Here is a 17769-nt window from a genome sequence, read left to right as displayed (position 1 = left end):
CCTTTGCCAGTTTGTTATCCTCTTGCCAGTCTTCTCTTTATATCTGTCAGACTTCTTCCTCTTGGAATTTGCAATAGAAAAGGGGAAGAAATTTAAGTCTTCTCTCACATGTGTTCTAGATTTTCAGGAGAGCAAACTTCAAAGAGTTCAGGGGAAAGATAGGTATGATTTCATTTATAAGTAACTACAGATGAAAAGGAATAATAACCTCTTAAGAATGAAAAAGATGCTTTCCAAAGAGACCAACATGAATTCATGGTGAACTGATTAACCAACTCACATTAAGAATGTTATGGATCAAAAACACAAAGGAAGATAACAAAGTAGATGAATATAAAGATATCATGTAGTCCCGTAAAAATGTCAGGAATGTTAAGTGCTCAGAATGAAGGTGAGAATGATGAGGGAAGCAATTGAGAGTAAAAAGGGTTTTAAAAGCACTATCAGGGGAAAGAAGAGGATCAAAGAAGTAATAGTAATACTGATCAGATTGGGTGTTATTATGATAATTGACAACAAAATTGTTTAATGTTTATTTACTTCTGTTTTTTTTCTGCCAATGAGAATGCCATTGAGAAAAAACATTGGTATCCAGGAAATATGAAGAAATATCCCAAATCATAAATATCATAATAAATTAATATAATAATATAATAAGTAATAAAGAAACACCATAAGAGAGTACATAGCTGCTTTTTATGAATTCAGGTTACTCTACTCAAGTATTTTAAGAATTAACTGAAGTATTATTGAACCACTGATAATGATATCAGAAACACTGTGAAGAACATGAGAGAGGTACTATAGGACTAAAGTTGTGCAAATGTTCTGATTTTTCAAAAAGGGGAGGAAAATGAAATTTTCAAACTATTAATTGAGTTGACTTTGATGTGGAAAATTCTAAAATTTATTAAATAGATAATTAGTGATCATCTTCAAAAGTAAATATTGATCACAAGAAATCTACATGGCTTCATTAAGAATAGTTCATATAAGACTAACCCTATTTTTTTTTGACACAATACTGAGCTGATAGAGCAATACTATAGATCAAGGGATGTTAATGTAGCTTTGTGAAATTAATTAATTAGGAATTAAATAAGTAGTTTAACTATTGAGTTCCCTATGATTTCTTTTTCATGTTTATCTTTTTATGTTTCTCTTGAGTCTTGTGTTTGTCAAATTTTCTACTCAGCCCAGGTTTTTTCATTAGAAATGCTTGTAAGTTCTCTATTTCACCAAAATTTCCATTTTCTCCTTAGAAGTATTATACTTAGTTTTGTTGGGTAGTTCATTCTTGGTTGTAATCCCTGCTTTCCCCCCCTAAATATCATATTCTAAGCCCTCAACTCCTTTAACTTAGTAGCTGTTAAATCTTGTGATCCTGATTGTGACTTGATAGTATTTGAATGGTTTCTTTCTGGTGGCTTGTAGTATTTTCTTTTTGATCTGGGAGTTCAGGAATTTTACTATAATATTCCTGGGATTTTTCATTTGTGAATTGCTTTCATATGGTGATTAGTGGATTCTTTCCATTTATATTTCTCATTTTAGGATATCAGGGCAGTTTTCTTTTGAAATATGATGTCTAGGCCCTTTCTTTGATTACTACTTTCAGCTAGTCCAGTAATTTTTCAATTATCTCTCCTTGATCTATTTTCTAGGTCAGTTTTAATGAGATATTCACATTTTCTTGCATTTATTCATTTTTATACTTGTTTTTATTATTTCTTGATGTCTCGTGGAGTCATTTGCTTCCACGTGCCCAATTCTTATTTTTGAGGAATAATTTTCTTTAGTGAACTTTTGTTGGCTTCTTCCATTTGGCTGGTTCTGCTTTTTTTTCATCAATGAAATTTTAATATCTCTTTTTTCCATTTGACCAAATCTGTTTTTAAAGGTTATTTTCTTCAGTATATTTTTGTGTGTCTTTTTAATGAAAATTTTAATTGTCTTTCATAATTTTCATTCTTTGTTTTCATTTCTTTACCTAATTTTTCCTCTGCTACTCTTATTTGATTTTGAAATGCACTTTTTATCTTTTATCCCCCTAGAAATTCTTGTAGGGCTTGTGTCCAATTCACATTTCCCTTTGTGGCTTGGCTCATAGATGTTTTGACTTATTGTCTTCTTCTGAGTTTGTGTGTTGATCTTTTTTGTGTCTGTCATATCCTTTTATGGTCAGGTTCTATTTGGGGAGGTCATTTCCTTCCCCCCCCTTGTCTCCATTTCTTGATTTTGAACTTTATGTTAATGTTGGGTTCCATTCTTGGTGTGGGAAGTGTGAGGGGCACTGTGTCTACTTTGGACTATTTTGCACTGATATTTTCAAAGCTAGTTCTGGGGGTCTTCCAGAGTGGTGCAATCTGAGGAAAAATGTGGTCATTGCTCTCCTCTCTGCACTGTAGTCCTCACACAGGAAGGGCCCTTGTTCTCTTGGTCCTGTAATTAATATTGTTCTTCAGGACCCTCTCTCTTGGGATCAGAAATGATTCTGTTTCTCAGGGTCCCTGATCCCTTGTCCCTAAAAATGATACTACCCCTCAGGGCTTCTTCTCCCACTTGACTGAAGATCTGCCTCTCTGTTCTTGAATTCTGATCCAGATATGAGCAGAGGCAGCAGATTTGCCAAACAGTATGTGGCCATGCATCTAGAGCTAGTGCAGTGGTCCCCTCTAATCTCTTTTCAGTCAGCTGCCAGATCCTCTTAGAGTTTCTGGCTTGAGAGCTTTGAAGCTGCTGTTGTATTCGTGGCCACCACTGGTGTGAATGAATGATAAATCCTTTTGGGACTCCAGGCTTGCCTCCATTCCTGAGATCTCTCCCACCTCCTTCTTTGTCCTGGGCTGGACGAATGCCTTGTTCTGGCCATTTGTGGGTTCTGCCACTCCAGAATTTTACTTGATATATTATTTTAAATTTGTCTGGAGGGGAATGTTGAGATAGCTCAATGGAGCTCTCTCTCTACTTCACCATTGTGATGGATATTTTCAGCCAATCTGTAGATAAACAATGTGCCTTGGATGAAGGCATAGAATACTTCCTTATAGTTGTAGATGACACAAAACTAGGAAGGATAGTTAACAAGACCATTGATAACCTTTCAGAGAGCAATTTCTTCCAATGGGTAGTTGTTATGGGAAACACAAAAAAGAGGTACTTTAGACATTTACTAGTCCATTAACAAACATTTATATACTAGATACACTGTATATTAGCTACTAGCTGCATGACCTTAGAGGGATTAGTCTTTCTGTGCCTTAGTTTTCTTGTCTGTGACATGAGGCAGGTAGTCTTATGGTCTCTTCTAGTTCTAAGTTTCTGATTCTGTGATCAAATGAATAACTCATTTAAAGACATCAAGTGGGAATTGTTTTGATTTTATACTATATATTTTTTGTATTTTAATTTTTCTTCCAAGTTCATATAAATTTAGATCTTTGCTGTAACAAGTTGGTTGTCTATTTGTACACAGCACATTCAAGATCATCTCCAACATCAGTAATAAGACATTTATACCTATTAAAATACAATTAATTTCATTTTTATGATGTTATTCATCTTAAACCTTTTGAATAGTTTACAAGTTTTGACCTTTCTCATTCCTTACTTCTCAGTTATTTTTGCCAGCTTTTTTTCTGTCCTTATCTATGCCAAACTATATGTTGATTTAATTTAGAGGATATTACTAAGTTCTTTGTAGAATTTATCCATCTCTTCCTTCTTTGCAATGGATACTAGTGTAGAAATTGCAATTTTTTTCATGTTAGGTCTTTTTACAAAGACCTACCATGAGCATTGTAATATTAGATGATCAAGTATCCAATGAAGTGATGCTTCTTATTATCTTTGTGGACACATGACAAAAACCAACTGGAGGACTAGAGGTATAAAAAGCCTTGCCTAGATGGGGTCATATTTCTAGAGGTTTTAGTAGAATTCCCATTGCTCTTGAAGTTTGCCTCCACAATCCAGTGTTGCCAATTGCTATGGAAAAAGAAGAGAGTTTAATTGGGATTTTATGTACTTTTTAATCTTAACATAAGTAAAGTAGTTCTTATAGCATTTTTATGGTTCACTAGGGTCTCATTGCATTCTAATCCAAAGCCTGAATCACTACAGTGCCCCAAAGTAGACCTGATTTACAATATTTAGTTCTAGCAAGGCTTTTTTTGTAATGATTAAATTGTTAAATTAATTATTAAAATGGGGGAAGAGTAGTATGTAAGAAGGAGAGATTTGGGCGATTAGATAGGCAGATAGAAACCCTGGTGTTCTGTGATTTGATCCTTGTTTGAGTTCCGGAGAGCCCTCTCAGTGGGATAAGGGAGAAGCTCTCATTTACCCTGTAGGAGTAGAATTTGTAGCGATGAATCCCTTCAGGATAACAGCTGAGATTCCTCCAAGGTTCAGCATGTTCTAACTGTAGAATTACCTGGAGATTGAGACCATATACTGGAATCACTGTGGTTTATAAAGTGGGTACAGTGTTTCCCAGGAATCTTAGTGCAGTTTTAAGCTTTGAAAACTTAAGGCTTCTAAAACCCGCTGTATGTACATGAGGAACTACTAACTACCAGAAGCCAGGTATATCTTTTTAAAAATTAATTAATTAATTAATTAATTAATTTTTTAAACCCTTACCTTCTGTCTTAGAGTCAATACTGTGCATTGGCTCCAAGGCAGAAGAGTGGTAAGGGCTAGGCAATGGGGGTCAAGTGACTTGCTCAGGGTCACACAGCTAGGAAGTGTCTGAGGCCAAATTTGAGCCTAGGACCTCTCCCATCTCTAGGCCTGGCTCTCAATCCACTGAGCTACCCAGCTGCCCCAAGCCAGGTATATCTTGAGGACTCTCAGTGGGTTCATAGAGGTAACTCTATTTTCATTAGGGGTTTGGGGTGGAAAACTGCTGAGGATTTCCACTTAGGAAGGAGCATCCTTACTCAGGTAAAGATTGGTAGAAGATCTCCATTTAGCTTTCTTTGTGATGCTTATTGAGGGGACTATATAATTTACATGGATATTAGGAGTTCTTGCAAGTTAGTATTTGCAAGGATGTTTGTGGTGGTTTCTATGCTGTTTATTGTGGGTGGGTATAAATGGGAAGTTGCTTGAACAATCAAATAAAGTCAATATTAAATGAAATTTGGACCTGCTGGGGTTGGTGAAATTTTTTTTTCCATAGTAATGGAGATGGAAAATAGAGTATTTTACTATACCTTATCCTATACATTACCACAACATAAGCCCATGTGGCCAGTGAAGAAGTGGATGTTTTCTGGTAACTTAGAATAGATTATTGGGGACTGAATAAATTGTTATAGTGATTTCTGTAGCCATTCCTGATCTTGCTACTGTGACGAACCAGATAGATTTTGGGTGAGTAATATGGGGTTGTTCTTGCTAATGCTTTTTTCTCTCGTGTTTGAGTCTAGTTCATAATAATTTGTTTTCAATGCAGTTTTTCACTTACCTTCCTTGGGATTTCTTGAATTTTCATTCATATTGCCACAGTTTGATAGCCTGAAACTTGAATGAGGCCTCATTGCCTTGGGTTTTTAGGAACCGGGTAATACAAGATTTTTCTTCTACCAGGAAGGTTTGGGGCATGACATTGTTAAGTGGAAGGGGTACATTCAGGACCTCCCCCTGGCCCTGTGAGTGTTCATGTTCCTCATGATTTTGTTGGAGGCTCTAAAACCTCCAGTCGTAGCCAAATGTCTGGTCTCCTTTTTTAGCCAATGGAATTCTACGTATGAAGACTCATTCTTGAAGAATGCCATTTTGCCTAGTTAATCTCCACTGATTGTGAGAAATAGAGATTTGAATCTCAATGACCATTAATCCTATGATAGTGGACATGCTAAGGCATGGAAAGCCTGGCAGACCTTCTCACGGTAGGGTGGGCTCTAAGCTGTAGACTCTGGAGGGGCAGGGCAGCAGAACATGTATGTTCATAGTGATTCCTAGGCAATGGCTATCTGATCTGTTCTGATGAGTGGTGTGGAGTCTGGTAAACTCTTGTTTAGGGTCAGGACTGTCGACATTTTGTTTTGAGGTCCCTCTCCTTCCAGTCATCTGGATTGCCCATCTCACACCCATGCTCTCTTCCCTGTCTCTCCCCTCAGCCCCCACAGGCTCAGCGAAGCTCCTGGTAGTCCCAGGGTCTGCCTCCAAGAGAGCAGTATAGAGCGATCTGGCATGGTTCTCAACCTACTTTGGGAAATTTATTATAGTGGCCCTGTGCTCTTATTCTGGGCAAGGAGTTTGTGGTTACTGCTGTTGATTCTTGTTTAGGATATGAAATTGTAACCACTGTGGCCATTGCCCTCAAAGCTCTGGGAGAAACTATTCTTCTTCCTTGTGGGTCTTTCTACGCTTTTGTCTCTGATCCAGGCAATTGTTTTACTGTGAAGAGCTACTGATACTGGAACTACCCTATCATGTACCATGTCACTTTGCTGGGTTTTCTGTCTTCTATTCCATCTTTAGGCAGCTGGTATTGTTGTGTGCTGACATAAACTTTTAAAAGAATCCCTTGGGATCCAAGGAGTCATCACATGAGTTCTTTCTCTGATAGCATGTCAGTAATGTTGTGGAGTTAGACACCAAAAAAACCTCATGAAGAAAATAAAGTAAAAAATAGCGTGCTTCTAATCTACATTCACATGTTATCAGTTCTTCCTCTGGAAGTGGATAGCATTTTTTGTAATGAGTCCTTTGGAATCATAGTACAATAATCCAAGATAATTCCAAAGGACTCAGGAAACAGGAAGATCTGAGTTCAAATATGGTCTCAGACACTAGTTGTGTGACTCTAGGAAAGTCCCTTAAGCCTGTTGTCTTCAGTTCATACTAGGGGTGAGAGGGATAGGAATGAAGGAAAGGACAGCTGAATTTCAGATGAGAGTTTGTTCTTTGGCAGCTGGAGTTCAATATCACAGGCAACCGGAGTATGTGACAAGTTTGGGAGAAAAATCAGAGCTGAAGATGAAGGTGGTTGTTGAATATCCTTTGGAGACTCAATTTTCAAGTAAAAATTACAGTCTAGTTCTAAGCTGGTATTAGTGCTTTGTAACACGTGGAACGTACTACTGCATGTATAAACATAGTCTCCATTTTGTCAGTATTTCCTTTAATTGTTGTTATCTGAAAAACATAATGACTTGCCAGCCTGTTCTCAGTTAGGTTTCATATTTATATTTGAGCAAAAGTATAATGAATATTTTGAACTATCTAAAAAAATGGTCAAATCCCAAATTAATCATTTTGTATGAGTGCAGTGTATTAATTTGAATAGCATAAGATTTGAGACATAGTAAAGTTTTAAAAATAAATAGTAGTTTGTCAGTGAATTATCATCCTTTTTCATAAAAGTTTTTCCTCTGCTGGGTAATTATTTTTTATTGATCTTTGTTATAAAAAATGTTCAGTTTTAATATTTATGATTGTTTTGATAACTTTGCTAGTGGCTGTACTTTTCTTTAGATTTTATTTAATTAATGAATCTAATATAGATGTAATATTTTGATTCATTATTAGACTTGTCAGTTTTATTGCCAAGCTAGTAATTAGGCAAAAATGGGAAAAGATCAGACTTAAAAACATTATAGAGTTGATTGACTTAACTTATTTTTCCATGTGTTTATTTTCTACATAACCTTTAGTGAAGATAATTTGAGTGATATCAAAATATGATTGTTTTGTTACAAAATAATGCTCTTTTTTATTTATTTGATTATTGACTATACACTAGAGGATCCTAGTAATGCCAATCTCTATTGATATAGTAGGAGACAGACGTTGATATAATCACTTTTAGTTACTGCATTGGTCTGAAGTTGCAGAATCTTTTTTCTTCTAAGGATATTTAATAGTTTTATGACCTAATTGAAAGAAATTCACTTAATCTCTTTGGACTTCTGCTTCCTAGGATCATAGACTTAGGGTTGGGAGGAACTTTAGAGGTCATTGAGTCCAACCCTTTCATTTTATAGATGAGAAACCTGAAGTCCAGAGAGGTTAAGAGACTTATCTAGAGTTGCACAGTTAGTTGGTATCTGAGGCAAGATTAAAAACCAGATTTTTCTGCCTCCAAGTCTGGCTATACCACATTCCTCATCTATATAATTTGCCATGTTGGACTAGCTGATCTTAAAAGTCCATGCTATTGCTCAAATTCTATGATTCTATGAATGTATTTATTTTTCAGGTAGGTAACATTTCACATGTACTTTGTTTATTGGAAAGTCTTAATTAAATTTTTCAATTTTTTTTGAAGATGTTCTCAGTGCAGCTGACTCTTGGAGAACAGACCTGGCAGTCTGAAGGGAGCAGTATAAAAAAAGCCCAACATGCTGCTGCCAACAAAGCCTTGAGGGAAACTACCCTTCCCAAACCAACTCCTAGACCACCCAAAAACAATATTAATAGTAACCCAGGTAATCCAACCTTGAATTGTTTCTTTTTCCTCTGTTATGTTTATACCCTTTCCATGTGTGTTTTTGGAAAGAAAAAAAGCTTTGGTTGAGTTGTAATGGATTAGTTCTATAAGCAACAAGAATTTTTAGAATGATAAACAAGGAAACAACAGAATTGTGTCATTTAAGGGTAAAAGCTTAATGGTGGATACTAAGTTTTAATATAATTCCTAGCAGATGGCTACATTAACCTCCCCTGATAAATTTTAAGTTAGCCAAAACTGGCATATTTACACAGACTTTCACTTATTAATAATTCACTAGTTTATTCAATAGGCATTTTAGATGTCTGCCATCTACCCATCACTTTTTTAAGGCATCATTTAGATTCAAAAGAAGATGGAAAGCCCTCAAAGAGTTTGTGATCTATTTACTCTTCCGTTTACATACAGGGTCATTCACTTAAGTCATGTGTATGCTTATTCACTTCCATTTGTTGCTTTAAGTGTATTAGGTAAAGGAGATTGAAGGGGTCACCTTCTTAGTTTTTGAGTTTTAAAAAAAATATCCGGTGTCTCCATGGTTTGCTCTGATCTGTTTTCTTTCATTTGGACTCTGTTTATATGATTTATATTCTTCCATGTTATATAGAAACAGAAATAGCAACTATGCTAGATTAACTCTTCTGCTTTCAACTTGTTCTTTTTTTCTCTTCAGCTTATTCTTACACTAGAAGCAAACAATGAAATTCATTTTTCATACTTGTAGTAAAAATGAATTTATAATCATTTTGCAGGTGATGAGAAACTAAATACTCCTGGGCAAGTGGGAAGCAAACTCATTTTTCATTAACTTCTTTACTGTTTTGGGGTTATCATCATCATTCTCATTAACCATTTGTTGAGTCCCTTTGTTAGCGTTCTGGGTACTTGGGATGAAAAGAAGTATAATGTGTAGTTCTTGTCCACAAAGAAATTATAGTTTTGTGTTCTGAGAAGATAGAACATAAAATAGGATAAATAAAAATGCATTGTCTTTAAGTGCCAAATGAAATGGTGCAAAAGCAAGAGGAGTTTTGGTGGCAGAATGATCACCGAGGACTGGACCAGTTGGGATAGACTTCATGGAGAAGTTAGGTCTTCATCTAAGTTTTGAGAGATGAATAGGATTGAGACATGTGGAGAGGAAGGAAGGTAGGGAGAAAACTCATGAGCAAAGTTGAGAAGCCTGGAAAGTCTTGGGAAAGCAGTAAGTAGACTGCTTGGCATGAGCAAAAGTTCTGTGGTGATCCCTTGTGGAGGCCCTGAAGGCCTTCACAACACAGCCCAGGCCCTACAGCCTGCAGGGAAGCCTTTTCCCAACCTCTTCTGTGCTTACTTAGAGTGCTCTTCCTCTAGGAATTATTCTGTGTCTCTTTGTATTTTCTTCTCTCTAGTTGGTAGAGTCCTTGAAGGCAAGAACAGTTCTATTCTTATTATTGTATCCTCAGAGCCTCACACACGTAAGAAATATTTGTTGAATTGGGTTGAATCTCAGTGGTGATGACCCCAAATCACTTGGCCCGTTTTAGCCTGGTGACTCCCCTTCGTTTCTCTCTAGGCTACAGCCAAAGGGGGCTGCTTCCTGCTGCTGGTTCTCCTTCCCCCCTGCCACTTCTGGTGGCCTTTGTTTCCATGATCCCTCCTGCCTGGAGCCACTTCCTGTCTGTGGCTCCCCTGAGCCCTGGCAAGACCTTCCTTGCCATGAAGGTTTCACTGTGAAATCTCCCGTGATCCCTTCAGAATGTGATTTCTTCTTCCTTAGATTCCTAAAAGTTCTTGTTTGGCCTTCTCTTGTACTTCTCCCTTTCCCCTATGCATCCTAGAGATTGGCACCCGTGCCTTGCCTCACCGGTGCCTCCTCAGGGCAGCTAGGTGAGATAGTGCCCTCAGGCAGGCCTGAGACTCCTATTACTCCTATTACCCTGGCCAAGCCATTTAACTTCCCTCTTTGAGGGGTGTGGTGAGGATCAGATGAATTATCATATATAAAGCACTTTTCAATCTTAAATTATTACTATACATTTATTTCCCTGTTGCTTTGCATGTAGAAGGTATGTAATAAATGATTTTTTAAGATGGAATTGAATAAAAACTTGGACATTTGGCTAATATAATTATAAGACCTGGGTGGGGAGGCAGCCAACAGAAGAGAAAATAGCTTTGTTCTGTTGGGACTCAGGAGATAGCCGATAGCCAGGGTGGGGAAGTTTCAGAGGCCAACTTAGAGTTGATGTGAGGATAGGTGAAATTCAACTTTCTCTAGCCTAAAATCCTCATTTCTACATAGGACTTATTCTTTAATGAAGCTAATTAACGAGTTAATATTTACAGAGGAAAAACTTCTCCAAACTAGGGCTGCCTTGGGAGGTTCCATTTCACTGGAGATCTTTAAGGAAAGACTAGAGGAATAATAGTTGGTGGTGTTGGTCTAGTAAGTTATGGTTCGATCAGATGATCCAGAGACTCCTTCTAACCTCAAGTTTCTGTGACTCTGTGATGAGATCATCTTCAAGGCACTAGGGAATGCCAGGGAACAGCATAAAGGTTGGCTTCTGGCTCAACCATTGCCTTTTCTAAATAAGGAGTTTATTTTACTTTTCTATGGTATTATATTTTGTATTCTAAGAATAAAACAAAATCTATAAAGAGTTGAATCATTTTATGCATGTTATTATAATATAAATCATTAGAAACATGTTTTCCTTAATGAATTAATTAAATTTACCTTGTTAAAAATTATTTTTAGTATAAGGTTATCAAACTCTTTGAATAACGTTCTAAATTACTTGTTCTTGTTGCTGATGTTTACTTCCTAATTAGATATAGCTAGGTATCAATTAGTGTGAATAATGAATCCTTTGAAATGTTCTCTATTTGAATTTTCATTGCATATTTCCATTGGTCTTGGACTACATATTTTGCCTATAATTATATTTTAATAATATAATATTAGTTATATTTAATGATATGGTATTTTCTATATTTTACCTATAATTATATCTTTGAATATTACAAGTTTGAATAATGTGACCACTTCATGGGAATCATTATTCTCACTAATCTGGACCTTACTTACATCATCCAGTGATACTAATTATATTTTGAATGATTGAGAGTCCAAACTTTTTTATTAGTAAGTAGTAATGATACAACCATTGCTATAACCACTACTACTAGCATTAATTTAGTGCTTTAGAATTTGCAAAGTGTTTTACATACGTTATCTCTTTTCATCCTCACAACGAGCAAGGTTGATGCTATTTTTAATCTCCATTTTATATATAGGGAAATTGAGTCTGAGTTAAATGAGTTGCCCAGGGTCACTTGGCTATTAAGTATCAGAGGCAAGATTTGAATTCAGGACTTCCTAGCTCAGAGTCCCTTGTTCTTCCTGGTTGCCTATGTAAAATAACAATTTAATGATGATTCATAGTTGTTTTCCTTAGGAGTATTGATGTGAATGCCATTAAGGGAGTTGGAACTAGATGCTACAGTTAATCAGTCTCAATAGTGAATTGTAGATAGTAGTAAGTCCTTAATAAATGTTTGATGAATGAATAAATACATATGAAGACTTTTTTTGAGAATTGTGTGCTTTATTTATTTGGAGTGAGTTAACAGAAAGCACTAGACTTAAGATTTTTCAGTGGTAAATAGTTTGACAAAATTGACTTTTTAACTCAGAAAAAGATAAAGAATAAGGACTACTTCTATACTATATTTTTTTTTCTGTTCAGATAGTAATTATATTCCCCGAATGAGAAAACCATACAGATGGTTCTCTATACAGAATCTTACTGCCTTCCATTTCTACTTTTTGCTCATGATAATAAAAATATAGTTACAAGTATAGATTGTATGATTTATTGTAGAAATGAATTTTACATGCCTCTTCCTTTCATTTAAACAGGCAGTATAACTCCAACAGTGGAACTAAATGGTCTTGCCATGAAAAGGGGGGAGCCTGCCATCTACAGGCCTTTAGATCCAAAGCCATTCCCAAACTACAGAGCAAATTACAACTTTCGGGGCATGTACAATCAGAGGTTCGTACGTCTTCAATTGCTTTTCTTTTTGCTTAAATTGTCATTAAAAAACTTCAACTTATGTTTTATATGTACTCCATATTATAGTCAAAGTGGATAATTAGTTCCCTCAATTTTTTTCTTTTCAAAAATTTTCTTTTTTAAAATTGTGAATCATTTCACCTTTATGTTTTCATAAATGAAACTGTTTTTGGAATTCATTTTTCCCTCATCTCTACCTTTGAAAAAACTCTTTCTTTAAGATTTAGTTTAACCTTTTCTCTCCATAGCCCTTTCTAATGTGAAAAAAAGTTCTCTCTTTCCTTAAATATTTTAGAGCACTTTTCTAGTTCCAGCCTATTTTTTCTATCAATTCTTCTTTCATCATTATTTTTGTATGTTTTGCATCTCTTCTTTTTCTAAGAGCACTGAGGGCAGTAACTATTTATTTTTGTCTTCGTATTCCCCAGGACCTAGTGTATCTTGTATATGGTAGGGGGGTAATAAGTGTTTTTGCCCTAACCCAAAAGAATATTTTTTATATTCAAATTCAACTCAGGTGACATAATTTGTAAATAATAAGGTAATAAATTATCAAGAGAAATTTATAAGTAATATAGTTGAAAAACTTATTTCTCCACCTCACAATTTTTAAAAATTTCATTGTTTTTCAAGACCATCATTTTTATTCAATTTATACTTCAAATTATAATGTCATCCCATGTGACATTTTCATTTATTCAACATCAGTTTATTTTATGAATAATCTGTGCCTAGTATCATATTATTTGCAGTGCCTAGTGTTCACAATTTGAGCTTCTAGGCAGAAAAATGGAAGGACATTTTTTGGGGTTGTAGATGTATGCAGAAGATACATTGAATTCCTCTCTTTATCTTTGTATATAACTTTGTGAGAGCTGAATATTTAGCAGGATTCAAAAGCTACATTAACTAGTTTTTTGGATCTAGTTAAGATTATAAAAATTTATGTGAAATCACTTGGAATTTTCCACCCAAATATTTCTTTTCCTTTGCTTCTTAAACTTAGAAAAGTAGCATGATGTAATAGAGCTAACCTTGAATTTGGAATCAGAGAATATAGGTTTGAGTCCTAAGTTTGAGCCTTACTCTGAGCCAGTACCTTTACTTTCTCAAAGCTTCAGTTTACTCATTTGTAATTATATTATTTGTGTTATCTACCTTATAGGGTTGTAAGAAAAGTAAATTGTAAACTGTAAAGTGCTGTATAAACATGGGTTATTGTAAATGCCATCTAAACTTCAGTTTCAGTAAATATTGATTAAGTATAGCCCAAGGTATTGAGTTACAAAAATGAAAAAAAAGTGGATCTGTCCTCAAGGAAATATAGTCTAAAAGAATACAAATAGAAAAAATTTTTAATGGTTTACTCACATCTATTTTTTTTTAGAAATGGAATGACTTACAAATATAAAGAACTAATTGCACAAAAAATGTTACCTAATTTCCTGAGAGTTCAACATATATGGTGATGGAGCTGTGATCTTTCTGGTGTGGGAGCTCCCTCAGTGCAAATTGCAAACCATGAACCTATCATCTTGATTCATGTCCATATATGTCTGTAAATTCTCTATAAGGTACCCAACTTGATGGAAGAGTTTTTTTTTTTTTTAATATTTTGCCGATACTAGCAACATTCATGCTATTATCTTTCACTCTCATTACGTTCTTTTTTAATCAGACATATTCTTGAAATCTTTAAAATCCTAGTCATGTAGGCCATACTTGATCATATGCTGTTGCTTTCTTTGGGTTATCATGTGTCTTTCTATTACCATTTGGGTCACCTGGAATCTACATTATTCCAAGGTCAGAACATTCCATAATTTATAGACTTGTAACATAACTGGCAGGATCAGCCAGCTTCATATTGAATACTTCTTTGGGGAGTAAAATGAGAAGTTATCCTTTTAGGAACCACTAGCATGTGGGGGGGATCAGGAATGGTTTGATGGTGTCAGAGCTACATTTTAAAGGAGAGGGACTCTATGGTATTAGTTAGTAGTAGTCTCTCCGTAACCGAGGATGACGATTGTCTTTGTGGGCTTTCATCTGTGATGTAGATGAGTGTGCACAAAGACACTTGTGCGTGAAAGAGATTTAAGTGGAAAAGTCGATGCACAGAGACAGTCCCACTCTCTCGGCATTGGAAGCCTGGGTCCAGTGGCATGAAAAGTCGTTACACCTGGAGACTTCCTCAGCTGCATTGGATGGCCGTTTTGTCTTTTGTGCTCCAACAAGCCCTAAGCACTCCACAGTGCTTTGCTGCGTCGCCCTCTCAGCCGTTGAACCTTCTTATTGGTTTCTTCCGCCTGTTCAGCCGAAGCAGTCTTCACATGCTGGGTGAGCAAAGCCCTGGTTCACCAGGGGTCGACGATGACCCGATGGCTACCCTCACAAGGTTTAGCCAACCTGTCGAAGCCATTGCCCGGGGTGTGGCCGCTGGCGCATGCTAGCAGCTACTGGGAGCCACAAGTGAGAGCTGGGTGTCAGGTGGGGGTCAGAGGCTGGAGAGCTGCCCTAGGAGGGGACGACAAGCCCTCCATACCAGAGATACTACCCCTCCCTGAGCACCCCATACACCCCACTGAAAGAGTATTGATGCTAAAAAGATTGACTTTTGTGATAACTGAAAAGAAATCTAGGCAATATATATTTTTCATCCACTTTGTTTTTCCATTGTGGCCAGTGAGACCAATTGCTTTTGAATAAACTTCTGTCACTGGGAAAGTCACGTGATCTCCCATGCTTGAATCAGTGCAGACAGGACATCTTCCAGGATACCTCCATCTCTGGTCCTACTTGGTACTGATGCTCAGATGATTGCTGACATTTTTGTCTTGGAATCTGGTATGCTTTTTAGAATATATATGGGAAATAGTTTATTTAAAGACAACCTTTAAGGCTTCATTTTTTTAAAAAAATGGAGTACTTTTGAGTAATCCTCAATTAGAACTTCCCGTCTCCCAGGCAGTAGGTGAAATTCTTGGTTGCAGGTGGAACCTGGAATGTGGGACCTAATGCTCCATCCCAACTGTTGTCCTCTTTTCCTTCTGCCTTTTGCGGTGAAATTCCTTAAAAAGGCCATGTGTAACAGGGGTCTGTGCCAGGCCTTCTCTTGTTCTTTTTGTAATAACCCTTTACAATCTGGCTTTTCTCACCCCCCTGAACCTGCTCTCTCCAAAGCTACTGAGGGGCTCTTAGGGCCAGATCCAGGGACCGCACCCCCTTTCTGTTCCTCTTACACCTTTCTCCCAAACACATACTCTTCATTTTAGGGACATTGGCTTCCTGGCTGCTCACCAACAAGACATGTTACCCTGGCTCCAGGCCTTTTCTCTGTCCATCAGTCTTAGAACACTCTCCACCCTGATACTGAGCCCCCTGGCTTCCCTTAAATCCCACTAAAATCTCCCTTTCACAGGAAGCCTTCCCCAACCCCTTCTAATTCCATTGCCTCCCCATTAATTATTTCCTATTTATCTTGTACTTAGCTTGTTTCCTATATATTTGTTTCCCTATTATCTCCCCCTTTCAATGGTGAGCTTAGTACAGATTGGGTAATAAATGTTTATTGATCGATTGATTGATGATGTGAAGACGGCTCAGTTTCTTTCATGGTGGCTCACGTGGCCTAAGCTTGAGGCCCTTTACCATTCTTGTTCTCCTTCTCTGGAGGCTCTCTAACTAATGTCCTTTCTAAGCTGGGTCACCCAGAATGGGAGAAGATGTTCCAGATGGCATCCTGTGGGGCAGCCAATAGTGGTACTACTGTGGAATAATGGACCTTAATGCCTTTCTCAGTTGCCAGTCCATCACACTGCCAAGATCTTTTTCAGCTTACTGATCTCTATTTACAACTCTCTTATCTTGTACCTGTGAAGTTGATTTTTTTTGGACCATCTTTGGCTCAAGTTCTAGCCTATTAGGATTCTTTTGGGTCTTGGCTCTGATAATCCATTGTCATTTTTTCTGTATAATGATTGCTTTTGCATTTTGTGTGTATTAGAAGTTGCAATGGTTGGCTGTCACATAAGATGATGTATCTTGTTGCTTTTGGACATAACTTCTTTATTCATCAGAGAACCTCTGAGCCCTCCTTACTTTTAGCTATGGCTTATTTTGGTCTTCTGATTTTATTTGTAGTGAGACTCTCAATATGGACATTCTGACATTCCAATAGTAGCAATTCATCACACATTATAAAAAGATTAGACGGTAAAAAGTATTAATGGTAAAATGACTGATTTTGACATTCTGAGACTTAAATGATTCATTATTTCCTCTGTTCCAGTTTCTGCTATTTAGTAATTTTTGCAGCAGAACGGTAAAGGAGATGTGTAAAACTGTGGACTGTTTTGTGCTCTGCTCAGCTTTCTATTTATGAGCCTCTCTATTACTTAGCTAGTCTTTCCCCTCACACTGCAGTTACATACTCTTATCTCCAGAACTGTTCTTGAATCCTTTCAAGAGTAGTAGAACCTTCCAGAACTCATATTCTATAGATATGACCTGTAGGAACACAAGACCAAATGCATGGCAAATTGAGGCATTGAAATGGGATTTTTGGGATGTTTTGATTAACATTTTTATTATGTATAATGTCATAACGCTTTGTTTGGACATTTAATTTTACCTTGATTTTGATACATTGTTGGAATTATCTTGAAAGTTTAATTTTTTTTAGAATTTTTAAAGACATCCAGGAGACTTATAGTTTACTTTATTTAGTGAAGAATGGAAATTTAATATATTAAAATAGGCCTTTAAGGAAGGCAAATATTACATTTAAAATGATTGTTGGTAGTATAATTAAAAACAGTTGAGATTTTCAGTAGTGAAAAACTAGTGTATTACATTTCAGAGGGTTATTTTAGACTTCAGAGGGTTACAAAATAAAGAATGAAGCACAGTCTATGTTAATCATTGTGTTAATAGGGTGATAAAATTATTTTTCTTTCTTCCTTTATTTTTTCTTTTGTTATTACTGAACTTTTACTATTTTTTATTAGAGCACATTCCTTCAAACTTTGTCCAAAAAGCAAAATAACTGGTCATTTTTTTCTTATCTACTGGAGAAGCTCAAATTTGCCCACTTACCACTAGATGGTGCATCTGCACTGCTGAGGTGAAATGCTGTCCTTACATAGAGCTATTTTAAGACACCTGGCACCTGGGGAAACTTGTAAGTGGCTATATTATGCCATGTAGAGGTAAAAATACAGGCATTATTAAGGAAGCAAT

The 17769-nt window shown here is 36.4% G+C and overlaps 1 protein-coding gene across 11 annotated transcripts in view; it reads left to right on the top strand.

Annotated features, from left to right (window-relative positions):
- The window catches only part of STAU2 (staufen double-stranded RNA binding protein 2), a 420348-nt gene that overhangs the window by 50425 nt on the left and 352154 nt on the right, over positions 1-17769 (top strand). For 10 of the 11 annotated variants that reach the window (XM_007486960.3, XM_007486962.3, XM_007486961.3 and 7 more), the window contains 2 exons: positions 8282-8441; positions 12372-12507. In XM_007486960.3, coding sequence (XP_007487022.1) covers positions 8282-8441; positions 12372-12507 — 296 coding nt within the window. The remainder of the gene's footprint in view (positions 1-8281; positions 8442-12371; positions 12508-17769) is intronic. The other variant, XM_007486969.3, reaches the window with a different exon arrangement.

The sequence above is a fragment of the Monodelphis domestica genome, chromosome 3 (assembly GCF_027887165.1).
Source record: "Monodelphis domestica isolate mMonDom1 chromosome 3, mMonDom1.pri, whole genome shotgun sequence".
NCBI lineage: Eukaryota > Metazoa > Chordata > Mammalia > Didelphimorphia > Didelphidae > Monodelphis > Monodelphis domestica.
Note: the sequence above shows the minus strand (reverse complement) of the source record. Positions and strands in the feature narration are given on the sequence as shown.